The 17,850-nt window shown below is 47.8% G+C and overlaps 1 protein-coding gene across 1 annotated transcript in view; it reads left to right on the forward strand.

The window, feature by feature from the left end:
- The window catches only part of ABLIM3 (actin binding LIM protein family member 3), a 106,364-nt gene that overhangs the window by 68,631 nt on the left and 19,883 nt on the right, over positions 1-17,850 (forward strand). The window contains exons 8-10 of the mRNA XM_064484429.1: positions 2,225-2,312; positions 14,309-14,367; positions 16,394-16,465. Of these exons, the coding sequence (XP_064340499.1) occupies positions 2,225-2,312; positions 14,309-14,367; positions 16,394-16,465 (219 nt within the window). The remainder of the gene's footprint in view (positions 1-2,224; positions 2,313-14,308; positions 14,368-16,393; positions 16,466-17,850) is intronic.

Consider the following 17,850-nt stretch of genomic DNA (forward strand, 5'->3'; position numbering starts at 1 on the left):
GCCCAGTGCATTTCCGGATGCACAATAGGCACTTAATTAAATTCCATTCCCTTCCCAGGCTGCCCCATGGTCCCTCCCTCAGTGACAGAGCCCAACATGCTGAGTGCCAGTCACCCTCCTTCCTTCCTGGTCTGTGTCCTTGCCAAGGAGAACCACAGCCCTGGTGTCCTTGTGCTGAGTTTCCTAAGCTTGCTTGTAGTTCTCAGTCCTCTGCAGTATGGCCCCATTTTCCAGGTTCTGAATCTTTGCCATTTTTCTTCACTATTTTCTTGACTTTAGCTTGTTAACAGACAGAATGTGTCATCTTATCCCACTGACTTGGTTTCCCTTATGCTGGCGCCCACTGCTCTGCAGACTCCCTGCCTACCTCCCTCCTTCCCTCAGGTGGTTTTCTGCACCATCCGTGGCCAAGGTTGCTGAGATGGGCGTGAAGCCTCTGTGGGCTGGAGCAGGGTGCTGGGGGAGTGGCATTTAGGATGTCAGCTTCAGTTTTGCCAACGCACTACTGCCATCCTAGAAAACAGGTCTATCGTTGAAAGGATAAAGAGACACAAAGTAGGAAGAGACTACTAATTAAAACGATTGTCCTTGTCATGGGAAGGGAGAATCAGTCCCACAGCATCTCAGCTTGAGAAAATAGCAGGTTTCTTCCAAAGTTTGAACAGAGTTGGCTTTGATGATGATAAGGACATTCTCTCGTTGGTGGGAGCCGTGCAAACAACGAAGACTGAAAAAAAGGAGTTTGGGAAATTTTTTCCTTTTTAAAAAATCTGCCCTTTCTACATTCTTGCTAAATTTTTAGATAAATCAAGCATCTCCAGAATGGATAAGCCCGTACCCAACCCTCCCACCCTCATCCCCAAAGAAAGATTCAGAAATAGGCACTCAGCATTATGCAGTTATAACTTCTTAATTGGAAGGAACCCACTAGCATCAGACGAGGGGGTGGCAGCGGGGGTGCTTTAACATCCCCCCAATATCCATCAGTTCTTCCCAGGCATATCCCCCCACAAAAGCCTTGCCCTAATGTGCAAAATATACCTTTAAGACAAGTCCCACCTTCCATCCCAATCACTGCACCAACCTTCTCCCACATAGCAATTCTAGAGCTGCTAGTGGAGGGCCCTCACGCATCATGTCCTCTTGGCTGGGACTGCAGTGACCATGGAAGGCAGCACTGGGCTGGTGACCGGTCCTCTTGGGTCCAGCTCCAGCATTGCTGCTGGCTTCCAGTGGGACCGAGTCACAGCTTTCTCTGAGGCTCTTTCTTCCCCCTGTAGAGGAGGTTGCAGCTAAAAAATTATTTCCGTTTTCACTTGAAATAATATTAGAAAAGGAAAGTGGGAATTGGGAAGGGGGCTCACTGAAGCCAGACTGGGGAGAGCTGGGGAGGGGGGTGGAGACCACCTGGTGCAGCAGTCACAGGACAGGCCTGAGGGTCAGAAGCTCCGCATCGGGTCCTGTTACTTGCCCACTGAGCCCTAAAAATGTGTCCTCCACCTGCCACTCTCACAGTGTTCGCTGTGCCTGTGAGCCTTGTGTACTCACTGTTACCTAATGCTTGAACTTACCTTCAAGTTGCCTCCCTTACATGTTAGAAAACTTATGTAACGTAACAGGAAAACCAGGATCACTTGCCATATTGCCGGTAACTAAAAAATATAGTTCCAGTGGAGGCTCCCAGCCTCACACCTGTTCTCATTCTTTAAAAAGGTAGATTAGTGAGTTTGGGATAGATGCTGAAGACTGCACCAAACTGGTACTTTCTCCCTGAGGAAAAAAAATCAGAAGAATTGATAGAGGATTAAAAAGGCGATTTTTTTTTCATTGATCCAATGTTATTAAGTCCTGGGTCCCTGTACCACTTAAAATTTTGTCATTTGCCACCAGTGGTGAGGGCCGCATTCTTGGGGAAATGTTGGGATGTCCTCAAAGTAAGGCTGTTCTCATCTGGAAACAAGGAGGTGGGACCAGCAGCCTCCAGATGGCCCTTCCACTGCCAGACAAGTGCAGGTGTCCAGGGAAGTCCCCTCAACTGCCATCAGATACCCATGAGCTTCTGGTGAACTTTTAGACTGTTTAGACTCCCCTGGGTAGACTCCCAACCAGCCGTGGGCCTTGAAGACGCCAGTGACACTAACGTGTTAGGAAATGTTCAAACCCAGCCTGTCCACTGGATGGCAACCCTGCTCTGACCTCCTCTTTCATCTTTTTATCTTCTTAGGCAGGAGGGAAGCACTACCACCCAACCTGTGCCAGATGTGTACGCTGCCACCAGATGTTCACTGAAGGGGAGGAGATGTACCTCACAGGTAAGCACATCTGACCCTCTGTAAGGCATTCCTATCAGCTCATGACTGGAAAGGAGGTACAGTTTCCTTCCATTTTTTTTTTTAAGTGTTATGTGTGCTTTTGGCTTGTCCTCAAAATTGTGATTAATCCGCCGCTCTCTGGGTGGTTCGGGAAAGTTGCCGGTGTGGCTAATATGAAGTGACATGTAATCTGCCTTCCGTCCCTGTGCACCTCCACCCTCTGCTCGGCTGGCCTGCTTCCCTGGCAGCTCTCTGAGCAGACTCCTCTGGCTCTGCCTGGGGGTGGGAGGGTGAGCTGCTTGAGGCCAAGGGGTCAGGAGAACAGGGGGATGACTGGGCTGCAGTGTCTGCACCATCACAGCCTCTACTCCCACCTCCCTCTCCCATCCCTTCCCCCACATCTCAGAGCATCACATCAGGCTGCTGCTGGGGTCTTCTCGTGGACTCTCAGGATGCACTGAAAGTAATGGGAGGGAACCACCAGTCTCTAAGAAGCAAATTAGAGCTGCTTTCCTTTTGCCACTTTCTGGGGTCCAGCCCTCTGGCCTCAGGATTCTTGCACCAGCCTCCTAATTAATTTCCAGACTCCTCTCAGTCCTCCATTCTCTGCCCAATCCGTCATTCCCTGGCATCACAGTGTTCTCAACTGAGCCCTATTAAGAGGTCTTCAGGGCCCCTCGCTGCCCACCAGTTAGGTACAAACACTTCAGCTTAGCATTTAAGACCCTCCTACTGAGGGCTTAAACTGCCTGTAGTGAACAAACCCGAAGGCAACTTTCAATCGTTCCTTCATCCATTCAGAAACTATTTCTTGAGCCCCTACCACGTGCAGGCTCTGCACCAGAGTTCATAGTGACCTCCAACTTCAGCCCTGCCCCCAGTGCCCGTCAGTCCAGGAGGAAGGTGGACCGTGGTCAGTAATCACACAAATTTCTTGTCAACTGGATGAGTTGTACGAGGTGGGATGTATGGGGCCGTGGGAGCACGTGACAGGGTGGGAAGGGGCGTCTGGGAAGGATCCCTGAGGAAGGGCTGGGAGTTGGGACTCGGAGGATGAGTGGGTGTTCACTGGGCAAAGAGGGGAGGGATGGGATTCGCCAACCTGAGGGGACAGAATCTGCCAGCCTCTGAGGGAGACAGAGAGGGAGACCCAGCAAGGCCAGGGTGAGAGATGAGGTAGGAGGTGGGCAGGACGGGCCAGGCTAGGCCCTGTGGCGGGGACGGTGTTCGGCCCCCCATGTGAGCTCATTGTCCTGGTGCCTCCGAGTAGGTGCTCCTCACTTGCGTGCTTCCTGGAACACTCTGTCCTCCAGGCCTTCCTTTGGGGATCCTACCATTGGAGGCCCAGCTTGGGCGCTGCCCACAGCCCTTTGTTTGGTCCCCTCAGCTTGCAGTAGAGTCCTTGGCCTCCTCCCCGGGAACCTTGCTCCTGACGCTGGCCCTCGTGCACACACTCTCTGCAGGCGACTGTTGTCGGCTGAATTGCTATACCAGCCATCTGCAGATGTTTGAGTAGCCATCTTGAGGAGGGCGTTTCTTGGAGATCAGCCTTCTTCCAGATTTCCCCACAAGGCAGATGGAAGGTCAGGGAGGCTGTTGCAAGGAGCTTATCTTCCTATCAGGCTTGTTCTGGCTTCAAATGCCCATGGCCAGGAGTTCCCTCAAGATATAATGAGTCACCTTTGCCTAGAGCCAGGTTTCTCAGCCTCAGCACTGTTGACACTTGGGGCCAGACAGTTCTTTGGTGTGGGGACTGCCCTGCGTATTGCAGGGTGTTTAGTAGCATCCCTCGCTTCTACCCAGTAGATTCTGATAACACATCCCCTCCCATTATGACAACCAAAAATATTTCAGACATTGTCACATGTCCCCTAGGAGGCAGAATCTCCCTGGGTTGAGAACCACGGGCCTAGGGCTATTCAGGAGAATCTGATACCGTCCACTAGGGTTGCTGGAGCAGGGGCTCCTGTGTTGGGCTGGGCGAGGTGACCGTTTCTACGATGCTGTGACCCTACAGTTGCTCAGTGAGTGTCCAGTAATACAGGTGTTAGAGGTGAAAGGACCCCAGGAGCACTTGAGACTGTGAAGTAACACCCCCATTGGATACAGCAGGGAAGTGAGGCCCGGGGGAAGAAGAGATTTGCGTAAGAACCAGAACGCGCAGGGACAAAGTGGGACGTGGCCTTTGACTCCCACTCCAGGGCTCTCCTCACCATCCTCCCGAGGCCCAGGCCTTGCCCACTACTCTGGTCCCTGCAGAGATGAGACCTCCGCCTTCCACGAGCACTGATCCCTCAGTGCCTGGGTCCCTGAGTGGTTCCTGCTGCAGGAACTGTGCTGTGTGCTGCGAAGCCCACATGAGTCTCAGCAAACGGTGTGATGTCTTCAGGGACCCTGAGAACATGGCCTTTGCACTTGGTTGGAAAGTTTGTTGCATAGTATTCCTCTGCCCCTTCCCTGGTGAAGACAATTCCCAGTGTTGAAGTTGCCCTCATGTTCCTATCACTAGAAATCAACATCTTTCACTTCCTGCCTGAATTCCCCATCCTAATCTTTCCCCGTTTGGTGCTTTGAATCCTAGCTCTCCTGTTTACTGAGTTTTTGACCTTGGGTAAGTCTCTTAACTCCCTAAACCCCAATTGCCGAGCCTGTAAAATGGGCTAATGACAGTCCCTGTCATGTAGTGGTATAGTGAGTTCCTGACACCCGGGAAGCTTGTAGTTCATTCATTTAGCAGGTACTTATTAAGCACTGCCTGTGTGCCCAGTGCCGTTCTAACACCTGGAGACATAGCCTTGAGCAAGTCCCACAAGTTCCCTGCCCTCCTGGAGCTCACAGCCTCATGTGTCAGTATCTTCTAAGCCCCGCTTTGGACCAGAACTTCACAGAATGCTGGAAGTTAAGTGATGAAGTGAACAGCTCTCTGATCATGAGAATGCACAATCAGACCTTCAGCAGAAATGCCTCCAGGAGGTGGGAGATATTCTTGGTGATAAAGAAGGGGCTGTCAACCTCCTCCTTAATTATCCCCATCCCGACATCCTTGGCTCCTGGGAGAGTGGGAGTAATTGCAGGGCACTCAAGGACCTGCCTTGAGGGATGCTGAGTGATGCTGGAATGAGGGGGTCCAGGCCGTGCGCTGCTAGATTCGTGCTGACTCGGGCTGTGGGCGTCTTGGGAGTGGCAGCCACCAGGGGGTACTGCTACCACTGAGAGCTGGGTCTGTGATTGCCTTGCACACCCTCCCCAGGCAGGGGTACTGGCATTCAAAATGATATTCCCCAGAAATGGCAAGAAAACTGTCCTTGCTGGCAGTGCAGGAGTGGTGAGAACCAGCCAAGAGGACTCCTGGGTCCAGGCATCAGCACTTCTGCTAATGGGCCTGACCTTGAGAAGTGACTTCCTTCTCTGGGGTCTCTTCCTTAATCTGTAAAGTGAGGATAATTACACTGTCTTTCATTCATCCAGTCAAACTGAAGTCATCCTCTGTGCCAGGCTCCCCATTATGTGCTGGGCGCTCAGAGATGAACAAGGCCAGGGTGCCTGCTTCCATGGTGGAGTTTACTATCAGGAGAGGGAGACAGACTTTAATCAAACAGAAATGCAGACATTCAGGGACAAGCTGTGATAAGCACTGTGAAGGGGAAGTCTGGGAATAATGGGAGTATGAGGCTCCTCATCTAGTCTGGGAGGCAGGAGCGGCTCTGCTGAAGAAGGGAAATTTCAAGCCAAGATCTTGAAATTGAGTAGGAGGTGGGAGGGCGAAGAGGGGAGGGAAGATGGTGGAGGCAGAGAGAACTGCAGGTGCGAAGGCCCACAGGGGAGAAAGCGTTACTTGGTGGAGAAACAGAGGCATTCCCGCACACTCCGTGCACGGCATGCACCGCCAGGTCAGAGGTGAGGATGGATGTGACGTGCCAAGTGCCCCATAAAGCAGCGTGCACACGGGAGAGTGTGTTAGGAAGCCTGCAAAGCTTATAAACCCACTCTTGTCATTTCCGTTGCAGGACACACTGTGTTACTGGCAGCCAGCCTCGGGAGGTTCTTTTGGTCAGTTTGTTTGTGTTTGGATTGCCATGTGATGGCTTTCTGATGGGCTTTAATTGGGAGAAGTCTGACATCTGTCTGCAGGAGAATTTCTGGGGCCCTAAGGGAGACAAGAGCAAGTTTTCTTTTATGTGTTTCAAGTTCTGTTGTGCGCTCAGTCTTTCAACTGTTTTTGTAAAGATGCCAGATTTCTAGTCTGTTTGTTGTCCATACCCTTCATTTGGGCTTCACCAGGAAATTAGGTCACTGATTTTTGTGCAGCAAAATAATAACCAAAATGCTGTAGGTTCGGGGCAGAACTTACACAAATATCGCAAAGGTTACAGTTGCTAGATCGGTGGAAGTTCTTCTAAACCCAAAAACTGGTTCACAAGATAGACTTTGCTCTCGTTCTAAATGTACCTGTACCCAGGAAAAAGGAAAGATAGACTTTTTTCTCTTCTTTTGTCTACACTAAGTGCACCCCTATTCCAAGGATCTGAGACAGAGTAACACTGGAAACACAGGAGTTCTGATGTACATTTTTAAACAGGTCTCTTTTATCATTTGTTTATTTAATTAAAACCCACCAGGCAGGAAATCATTTATGAAACCCTAGGACAAACCCTGCTGCTAAGGAAAGTGCCATAACAAATTGTAGTTCCTAATAATAAAGATAATAAATGCCTTGAGCTGGTATCTGTTTAAGCACATACCATGCGCCAAGCACTTTACTGAGGTTTAAATGCAGTATCTCGTATTATCCTCACAAGGCTGTGAACTCAAAGCCATTCATATCCTCATTTTAGAGAACAAGAAAATTTAGGAAGGTCGTATGCCAGAGCCAGGGTTAGCTAGCCTGTCGTGCCAGGTTTGTTAAAGGCATTTCCCCCCCATTTATTAGAATTCTTAACCTGGGGTTCATAGTTGACCTTCTGAATTCAATGACTTCCCTGGAACTGCTTACCAGATTTTGCATGTAGGTGTGTTTCTCTAAGGAGAGAGTCTGTAGCTTTTATCAAATTTTCAGAGGTGTCCCTGGCCCAAAATATAGTGAAAAGCTTTTGTTCTATGTTAATTCTGATCCAAAACAGAGCCCTGAAACTTGTTTGATAATTACCCCAAACCCTGCTCTTGTATAAGCGAGTCTACTTCAGATCACATTTTCTCTTTTTTTTTTTTTTTTTTTTTTTTTTTTCAGTTCAGCTGATTAAGGTCCTGGTACCAGGAGGTATGTCTTTCTGGCTCAGCTGGAGAAGCCACTAATACTTAGCTGAGGCCTCATTTTCCTCTGACAAGTACCTCATAAGAGGTGCCCTGAGCTAATAGATGCTCAAGAGAGGTGCCACCCGCTGTCAGGGATTATGAGCACCAGCCCTCAGTCATCATCTAAGCATTTCGTCAAACCACACTTTAAAAGGCACTAGCGTAATATTGGTTGCTATAATTTAGTAGCTTAGCATTGTTATTTTAAATTGGATCTCCTTACTGACAGCTTAGGTTGTAGGAGTTATGCTTAAAAACTTTAAATCTTATGTTTCCTCAATCCTGCTACATAATTTTAGACTCTTCAGACATAGCCTGTAACTGTACTAAATTGATATTTCCTCACGTCTGAGTCTACCAAGCATATTTTGTTTTAAATAGAGTACATTTTAATTTTTGATGAGCCGCACAATTTTTTTTTTAGATTCTTAGGGTTACCAAACATCTTGAATCACATGGAAAATATTACAGCATAGTAGTTTGAGGTTTGTACGTATAAAGTCTGTTTCCAACTGGCTCCTCTCAGGGCGCCACAGACTCAAGACGATGTGGCCGTTTTCTCGCCAGTTACATGCCACAGCTGCTTCACCAGCCAATGTGTCCGTGTTGGTTAGAGTTAGGTCCAGAATAGCAGTTGCCCTGGTTGCTTCCTCTATTTTCTGGGAAACAAAATTGCCTGCCGGGCAAGTCAAGAACTTGTCAGATACTCGGATTTTAGCTCACTGAGATGTTTTATTCGTCTGGACTTCTTCAGTGGCAGGAACTCAGCTCACACGACATTAGGTGAAAGGGGACTGATCCGCTCACAGAACTTAGAAGCTTCCAGGAGCAGCGCAGCCGGGTTGAGGGGCCCCCAAGGGGCGGCAGATGGGTCTTCTCCCTGCTGCCTCTTGAGAGCCTGGTGCTCTCCTGATCCGGACTGGCTGCTCCCTGTCAGGGCAAGGAGGACGTGGCCGGCTCCTAGGCATGTGGGCACAGCGAGGCAGCATTTCCTGCAAAGTTCGGCAGAGACGTCCTAGAGAGCCTCCAAGGAGGGTCACATGCCCACAGCCCGGCCAGGGCGGGGAGACGGCGATGGGCAAGCAGGCAAGACGTCTACGTTCCCTAAATCCCAATTTCCCCACTAGAAACAGAGAGAACCGTAGGCCCCACCTCACCAGGCTCTTGTGAGCGTTAAATATGTAAATGAACGGGAAGGACCCAGCGTAGAGCCTGGCGTCACTGGCTCTGCCATTCCAAGCTTATGTTACACAGCCTGTCCTGTAGAAACGGCCATTCCCCCGAGCCATGCACTAAAAATGCTGGTTATTGTCATCAGTGTTAAGAACACTTAGCATAGGGCTCAGCGTATACCTTTTAGTCTCGTACTATTATTATGAAGGCCATGTCGCATGAGGCCTGGCACAGGCACTCTTTAAATATTAGTTGTAATAACAGCAATAAGGCTGATAAGAATACTTAGGGCCTGACATAGACAAAGCACTCAGGACATTTGAATTACTGTCCTGAGTGTTATCAGCACCAGGGGAACTACGGGGCACCTCGGCACTGCCAGTCCCCCTTCCTCATCCTGCCTCACGTCCTCCATGGCAACCAGCATCATGGCAGCCACGCGCTTTTCTCCCTCCACCTGTTTGTTAAGCTTCAAGCCCACTTGATCATGTCAGCTCCAGGCAAACTGGTCTTTTCCACTTCTCCCGTGGTGTCCTCGTCCCTGGGCACAAGCCCAGCCTTCCAGAAGGGTGTGCTGGCAGCCAAGCCAGGCTTCCGCTCAGTGACTCCACCTGCCCAGCCAGCCCTCCGCATGCGGCATGGCTCCCGCTCACCAGGCCCCAGCTCCAGGAGCAGGAGAGGAAATAACACCCGCCCTCTTCAGGTCTCTCCATTAGTCCCTTCCCTCACCCACACTACACCCTGGCAGACAGGGGGCTTTGGATACAGGAAGGGAGATATTTAACAGCAACAACAGGCACTTACATGGTGCCTGCTCTTGGTGGACGCTGTCCTCATGTATTAACTCATTAATCCACACAACAAAAGTAAGGCAGCTACTGTAATCATCCCCATCTTCTAGATGGGAAAACTAAGGCACAGAAAGGTCACTGACTTGGCTCCAGACGATGCAGTAGTAAGTGATGTAACCAGGATTTGAACCCCCTCAGACTATTACATTAAATAACCCATAGATTGCCTCATAGATGGTAAAGACTTCCCAGTGCCCAAGATTACTATGATAGTGATATCGTTTATTACATGTTGATGATTATTCCGTGTCGGATTCAACAGAAGGGCTCACTCTTCTGCTGAGATTGGAACCATTAGGAACAAGTGAAGAGAAGAGTGCCTCGTGGTCTACAGAAGCGGTCCCCCTAGTGATGGGGGAGTGGGGCAGGGAATTTTTTTAAATAGAGGTAATATTCACATAACATAAAATTAACCATTTTAAAGTGAATAATTCAGTAGCTTTTAGTATATTCACAATTCTGAGCAACCACCACCTCTGTCTAGTTCCAAGACACTTTCATCACCCCAAGAGGAAACCTGTAGCCATTAAGCAATTGTTCCTCATTCCCCGAGCCCCGGGCCGCCACCAATGTACTTTCTGTCTCTAGAAATTTACCTATTTTGGGTAGTTCATATAGATGTGACCTTTAATGTCTGGCTTCTTTTACTTAGCATAATGCTTTCTAGATTCACCCACATTGTACCATGCATCAGTGTTTCCTTCCTTTTTATGGCTGAATAATATTCCATTAGATGTATACACCACATTTTAAAGTGATTTTAAAGGATCCATTCCAGGGGCCTACGAGTCTATGTCACAAAGGTAGTGCTGCTGACATAAAGGCAGAACTCGGAAACCTTACGCTTTATGATCAAGAGAAATCCAGAGAACAAACCTAACACTCCCACTGAGATCAGGGGCTGAGAACTCAAATGCCTGCTTAAATGAGCAAGAAGAGCCAGGAGGCAGACAGCAGGGAGGGTCCCTGGCCACCTACAGTGTCTAAAAGCATTCATATTCAAAAATACTTTTAAAAAGCACTGTGCTGGCCAAACAGAACCTTCTGGTGAGCCAGTTTCAGTCTCTCCCTGCTGTGTCTGTAGCCCTAGCTGGGCTTCTGGAAAACTGGCACTAGCTCCAGCTTTGGTATTAAATCTCCACTAACGCAAAAAAAAAAAAAAAGAAGTGTTGGCAAATTGAATTTCAAGGTCTGGCAGAGAGGTGGGTGGGTTCACCAAATTTTAAATAATCCAAAATGTTACAGGTGTTGGGTGTGCTGTAAACCAGTCAGATAGAGAAGACTGTGTGCTAATTCTGCTAAGGATTAAAAACAGTGTTAATGCCCATCTGAGGGACAGTTTTGGAGACTTAGATCTCAGGCTCTGAGTCAGCTGATACAGAAATAGCTAATCCTTCACTTTTAGAACATTTACGGGAGGTTTTAACTGCAGAATCTGGAATTGTGGGGGACAGTCTCAGAGGATGAGAGTGACTCGTGGAATCAGGAGTCTAACAAGCAAAAAATGTTGAATTCTTACAGGAAGTTGAAGAGTTCTGTCTTGTAAAATTGGTGTCTTTACCCTGTGACATTCCAAGGGAACACATTTGGAGCATTAACTGATGTTTAGCCGCGTGGTTCTCCAGTTTAGTGTCATAAATGACCTGGGGGTGTAAAATGATTATAAATCAATAAAAAATTTAAAATAAATAAATAAATAAATGACCTGGGGAGCTTGTTAAAAATCAGACCATTCCCAGGCCCCACCACTAGGAAATGGCCTTCGGGGGCTCTTCAGGGGCCCCAGGAATCTGGATTTTACCAGGTTGCTGAACAAGTGGTCCACAGGTCACATTTATCAAACTCCGATCTAGTGAATATTCTTATAGACACTCAACCTGGACTTGTAGCTGTCAGTCAGAGACTAGATTATTACACCAGTTGTCCAGATCTGAGTCCAGCTTAGAGAATTCAACCGGCCTAAAATAGAGTATCATGTTTCTTTTGTTTATTCATTCACTCAGTGAGTATTTATTCAGCGTCCATAGTCCCAGCAGGTGTATCTATAGATAAAAACAATGAGAATCCTGCTCCTTGTAGAACTTACATTCTAGTCAAGATTATTGGATAGGGGCAAAAAAAAATTGGTTTTTTTCGTACAGAGAAGCCTGTTAAGATGGAAACAGAATCTCTAAGGGCTTGGAGAGATAGGAAGCGTCCATTAGTGTAATGACCACCTAATGCATCTCTCTCTCCATGACAAAATCCCCGCTGAGCACTTATCTTCCCAGTGTGTGTGCTTAAATACTTCCAGGGACAGGAAGCTCACTCTCAGAACGAACGCATTCAATCTTCAGACGTTCAGTTTTCCTTCCCTGAAACTTCTGCCCTTGATCCTTGTTCAACTTCACAAGGCATTATGAACAAGGTAATCTCTCTTCCCACAGAGAGACATTAAAATACCCAAAATCCCTTTTCACCATTGCATCACATTTTCTCTTCCCCATGGAGAAGACCCTGCCTATGGCCTAATTTTGGGTCCCCTCTCTGTCCTGGTTACCATCATCTGAGGGTACATATCCCTCTCTGTCCTTTTTTTCAACTACAAAGATGGGATCCAGCCCATCTTTCATTCATTTCTGAATCAGGTACTGTTTGAGGATGAGATTGTTAGGATGAGAGCTATTGACTGATAATATGCATATGCAGACCATCATCTCATAGGGGTCCTCACGAGCTAATCATCTTTTCTTAACCTTCACTTATCTAAATTTATTGCTAACTTCCAAAATAATCCTTCCCTCTTCAAATGATCTATTGCCAACTCCCAAACTTCCGGTTTTCTAAAATTTCTAATTAGTTTTCTTTTCTTTCTCCCTTTTGATTCCCCTCCCTCACTTATAAAAACTTGAATTCGTATATGCAGAGTGCTGAAGCCATCTGTGGCTCAGCCTTATTTGGGAACAGATATGTCAGTGGCATGGAGAGACCAGCTGGTCAGACTTCCTCCCTTTACACATCATTTCCCCCCCGTGAGAACCTCTGCCTGACCCTTTACCTTCCTTATGCTTTGCACTTAATCTCACGACCTTCCTAGACATCTGTGTCCACCTCACCCATTCCCTGCAGTGACCTGTAACATATGCTTCCTGCCAGAGCCACTGCAGTAAACAACTCCTGGTGGATTCCGCAGCAACTTGGAGAGGACCCGGAAATGCTCTCTCTAATGATTCCCCAAAGCTCGGATCCCCACCCACCACCTGGTAGCGGACACACCCTAAGATCACTGGATCAAGCCGCAGACCCAGAGTCCCTCTACTGGGCTCTAAGGGCCACTGCATTTTACATTAGGAGGAAATACATTCACGTAGAACCAATTAGGAACACGCAGGAGAGTCAGCAAACAAGAGTCAAAGATCCCGTCAAAACTGGCCCTAGAATTAGAATTCGTGAGATGAAAATAATAATGTCCAAGACCATCCAAAGCCCACCTCATCATTATTCAGATGAGGAAAGTGCGATAGAGCAGAGACCCAGGGCTCCTTCCTTTGGGCCCACCCTCCCTCCACCATGCTTTCGGGCGCAATTGTTTACCCTTACACCGCCCTCCTGTCCTTCGCCAGTATCCAGCCCGAGGAGTTCCAGGCAACAGACCATAATGGAAAATATATTCTAAAAACAAAGTCAGACAAACAAATGCCATCTGGGTGCTCAGGAATCTAGCCATTTGCTGGCTCCTTTCCTTTCAGGGTTGGAAACAAGAGAAATAGCAGCAGAGGGATAACATGTTCCTATTTTTCCATCTAATCCAGGACACCTGTCCTTTCTTTGGGGAATGTGTCATATTTGGGGCTTCTTCTCACCATGTGACCAGCCACCTGTTGCTCATGCCTTTCCAAACTGGCGTCTTGGGTTCAGGGCTGGCCAACTGGACCCTCACCCACAATAAAATGTGGGCATTTGCAGGAGACTAAATTTGAAGAGTCTGGAGTCTCTTGGGAATTAGCAGGTCAAGGCAGGCAGAATGTACATCGTGGCACCTCCTCCCCTTAAACGTGATAGCTCTGGTAGACTGTCCTAAGTCTTTGAAGAGAAAGGAAAGCAGGAGTTCGCCACAGTCTGTCACTTTATTTCACCTCCACTGCCATCCGTTCATTCAGCAAATACTCACTGACCACCTGCTATGTGTCACTCACTGCCAACCGTCCACTCGCCTCATCACCCTGCAAACGTGTGTGGGGCTCCGCTGAGAGCCAGGTCCGGGCTGGACGCTGTGGGAGATCCAGCAATGAAGACAGCTCAGCTCTCCCTGAGCAGGAGGTCTTAATTTAGTTGGGGTGATAAACCCCGAGGCTGCTGTGTTTTAAGGACATATGTGTTGGGAAAGATACAGAGAACTATGGATCACGGAGGAGAGAGAAGTCACTCCCAGCTGGCAGGTGAGAAAGTTTGCCAGAAGATGTGACATGAGACGTGGACCTTGAGGAAGGGCGAGATTTGGACCTGCAGAATGAGTGAAGAGTGCATGGGTGGTTGAATCGATGTAGCGGCAGAGATCCAGGAAAACCAGGGGGTCCTCCCGGCTGCTGTGCAGGGCACAGGCGCTGCCAGGGGAGTAAATGGAGGTGGGGGGTGGGGAGAGACATCGAATTTGGGTATGTGTGAAAGGTCTGAGTCTTTGCTATTTTCCTGGCCCCTTAGGTTCTGAGGTTTGGCACCCCATCTGCAAACAGGCAGCCCGGGCAGAGAAGAAGTTAAAGGTAAGCAATTAAGTAAGCTGGTGGTGATACCAGCCAGCTACTTCTAGACACAGGCTGGGGGCACTGTGCTGTACAGAGAGTCATCCTTAGTGTGTGCACTTTCAAATGTGTGCCTGTATCCTTGGATTTCCTCAGTGGTAACATCCACCTCATGGGGCTTTTGAAGGGATTAAGACTTTTGGATATGACAGCACTTTGTAAACTGTAAAGCACCGTATGAATGTGAGTTTTTAGTATTTCTGGAATGAGGCTATACCCTTCCCAATACTTACCAAGATGGTGACCCCTCTGAGGCACATAAGCCCTGGTTTTCCCCAGCCTAAGGTCATTTATTAATAATAGTAGTTAAAATTATCACAGAAATGAACAGCTTGCAAAGCATCTTCACAAGCCACTGTCTCATCTGATTTCTTTAACCCCATAGGGCAGATGGGTAAAGAATTTTATCTTTGCTTTGCTTATGAGAAAACCAAGGCTTTAAAGAGGGTGGTGATTTGCCCAGCAGTAATGCAGCCAGCCGCCCAGGCGCACGCTGGAGCAGCTGAGGTCCTGTGTCCCTCTGAATTACTGTGCAGGAAGTCCTGTGGATCCGGATTCTTGATCCAAGGACTACAGGAGTGGGCAGCATCTCCTGAGTCTTTGATGCTGAAGAGGGGAGACCTGGGGTGTGTACTGGGGGGCCCTCTATGAGCTCCAAGGTGCCTCTGTGCTCTGGCCCCGGATATCAACTCGGCCCCTTGGGGCTCTACTAAAGTTACCTGCTATAGTCTCCACTAAAAACAGCTTCTGACCGGCTGGTTAAATGTTATCTCCTTTGCTGTCTTATCTATTTCATTTATGAAAGAGCTGGTCAATTGCTGCATAATTTTTTTGAGCTGTGGGTTTTTTTCCCTGTTTTTTCCAAGGCCTCTCCCTTTTAAGGTCTAAGACCTTTTTCTTCCTCCATTTCCTCCTCTTTGTTGCCATTTCTCGAATTTCAGTTCTCCTTCTATACGCCAATGCTTTTTGCTGTATCTGTGTACCACCTTGTCTTTACATACTTCATATTTTTCTTGAAGTCAAGTCACTACTTTTTACTTAAATAAGCTTATTTTAAAATAAAACTTTATATCACCAAATGGAAAACCAGTATTTCTATAAATAGAAGGTAATTCTAAAATAAATTCATTGAAAATGAAATAATTCATAAGAATAACTCTTACAAATTCTAGCTAGATCATGTTGCCTGCTCTCTGTTTGTTAAAAAAAAAAAAAAGAAGAGGGGAAGAGGGGGGATGGAATTAGCAATTGTTGAAATGTATTAGGACTAGATTAAGACTTCCTCCTTGATCTAACCAAGAAGATTGAAATAGAATTTTACGTTTTACTCTCTCACTCTGTGACTCAGCATTATCAAAATTTCTGCCTAAATTCTTCTCCCCAGAGCCAGACTGGTTCACTGTCCACAGCCTGGGAAACAGTGCTGGATAGCCCACTCCTGTCTTAGATGCACCAAGATGAACATTGTGCTGTTGTGTTAAGGGAGCCATTAATCCATCATTGCCATTGTTTAGAGAAAGGTTTCTTCATTTTCTCACTTAGGCTGATGTCAATTTGCAATGGATACACTATAAAGAACCAGTATATTGTACAATTACATGAAGCTTAACCTACTTTTTAGGTTTTATATAAACAAACTGCTAAGGAATGATAACTAACCAATTTTATTCACGTAAAGTAAATATGTTACTGATGGGGATAAGCCTAAATGAAAAATTTAAGGCTTTTATGAGTTGCTTCCTATTAAAAAGGCCAGTTACAGATATGTAAAAAAAATTGTATCAATAACCTAAAGTCCTGTGCATTTCCGATTTCATTTATACTCAGACACTGATGAAAAAGGCAGAAAATAGACAGTGCAGAAATAGCCAGAGAGTGCTTTTAACAGCACTGCTAATGTTCCCTGAAGAACTGTATGCCTGTCTCCCCCTCCCCACCAAGCTGGAGGTGCAGCAGCCTCTCACCCTCTGTCCCGTCTCTCCCACAGCACAGGCGGACGTCTGAAACTTCCATCTCACCCCCTGGCTCTAGCATCGGGTCACCCAACCGAGTCATCTGCGTATGTATCACTTCTCAGCCACCAAAGGCCTTGCTCATCCCCCGGCCTCGTAACTAAAGAGTCTCTAAGGACAGCGGTCAGGTTTCCGTCCACCCAATATCTAGCGTGTGCCTGCCCGAGGCTCCGTGCTGGGTCCCGAGGATGTGGTGGGGGACAAGGATGACGTGGACGCAGCCCTCACGGTGCCCATGGCCTCGTAAATTGCAGTAGGGGCTCCAAAACCAGTGCCACATGCCTCTTCTCCATGACTAATGGAGACTGGGGCAAGATGAAAATTTGGATCAGAGAGGTGTTTGGAGTGGGTCTTGGTAGGATGTTGATGTGGAGATAGTGGTGTGTGATGAAGAGGCAAAAAGCGGGAAGATGCCACATGAATGTGGAAACACGACTGTCAAGCATTTGCAGACATAAAGAAGAGCTTATTAATCATGAGAGAAGCCCGGGGATGCGTGTGTCCAAGTTCTCATCCCCAGAGGCATTCAAACACAGAGACGCTCCTCATTTGCAGCGATGTGGCAAAAGGGACAGGAGTTGATTTAGATGACCTCACAGGTCATTCATTCATTAATTCATTCACTAAACAAATGCATGCTGAATGTCTCCTCTGGGTTAAGTGCTGGGCTCTGGTGAGCTGCACTGACCGGATGCCTGTCCTCATAACACTGACTCCGTAATTCCACGCACAGTCAGAGGCCGCTGTGATAGGCAGTTGGAAGGAAAAGTGCACGGTGCTCTGACGTTGCTACAGACGAACAGAGGGACCTGTCGGTCTTGTTGGGGGAAAGAGTCCCCTGAGGAAGAAACATCTAAGCTCACGCCTGAGAGAGAAGCAGAATGAGGATAGGGAGCAGAGCCAGAAAGGACTGCAGTGAGCGGGGCGGGGGCTGGCAGTCAGCAAACCCCAATCGGACTGAGTCCGGACTCTCTCAGCCTTTCTCAGGTCACAGGTGCCATGAAGACCAGAAATGCGGGGAGCAGTCTAAAGCAGGAGACCCACTCCTAGTAAGAGGCTCTAGATACTGTCCCCACGCCAGCCAGCCCTGGGTGGGCCCTGCCCACCACTGCTAGATCATTATCTCACTCCAAATCCACATCCAGGATCCTCCTTGATCCCTGGATAAAGCTCATTCATGAGACTGTTTCCTTTCCTTCCGTCCTCTGTTCAAATGAAAAAAAAAAAAAAAAAAAAGACGTAAGTTACCGTCGACCACAACTTCAACGTTGGCCACTGCAACGTGTGGCTCCCGCAAAAGACTAGCAACTTTGATCATAAGCTGTCCTCATTGAAGAGTCCGGTCCAGATCAAGAGAGATGCTAGTCTCACCCCGGTGCTGTGAGTGGGGCCAGACCGCAGCAGGATGAATGAGCTTAGTTTCAGGGCCTGT

The sequence above is a fragment of the Camelus dromedarius genome, chromosome 3 (genome assembly GCF_036321535.1).
Source record: "Camelus dromedarius isolate mCamDro1 chromosome 3, mCamDro1.pat, whole genome shotgun sequence".
In the NCBI taxonomy this organism is placed as follows: domain Eukaryota; kingdom Metazoa; phylum Chordata; class Mammalia; order Artiodactyla; family Camelidae; genus Camelus; species Camelus dromedarius.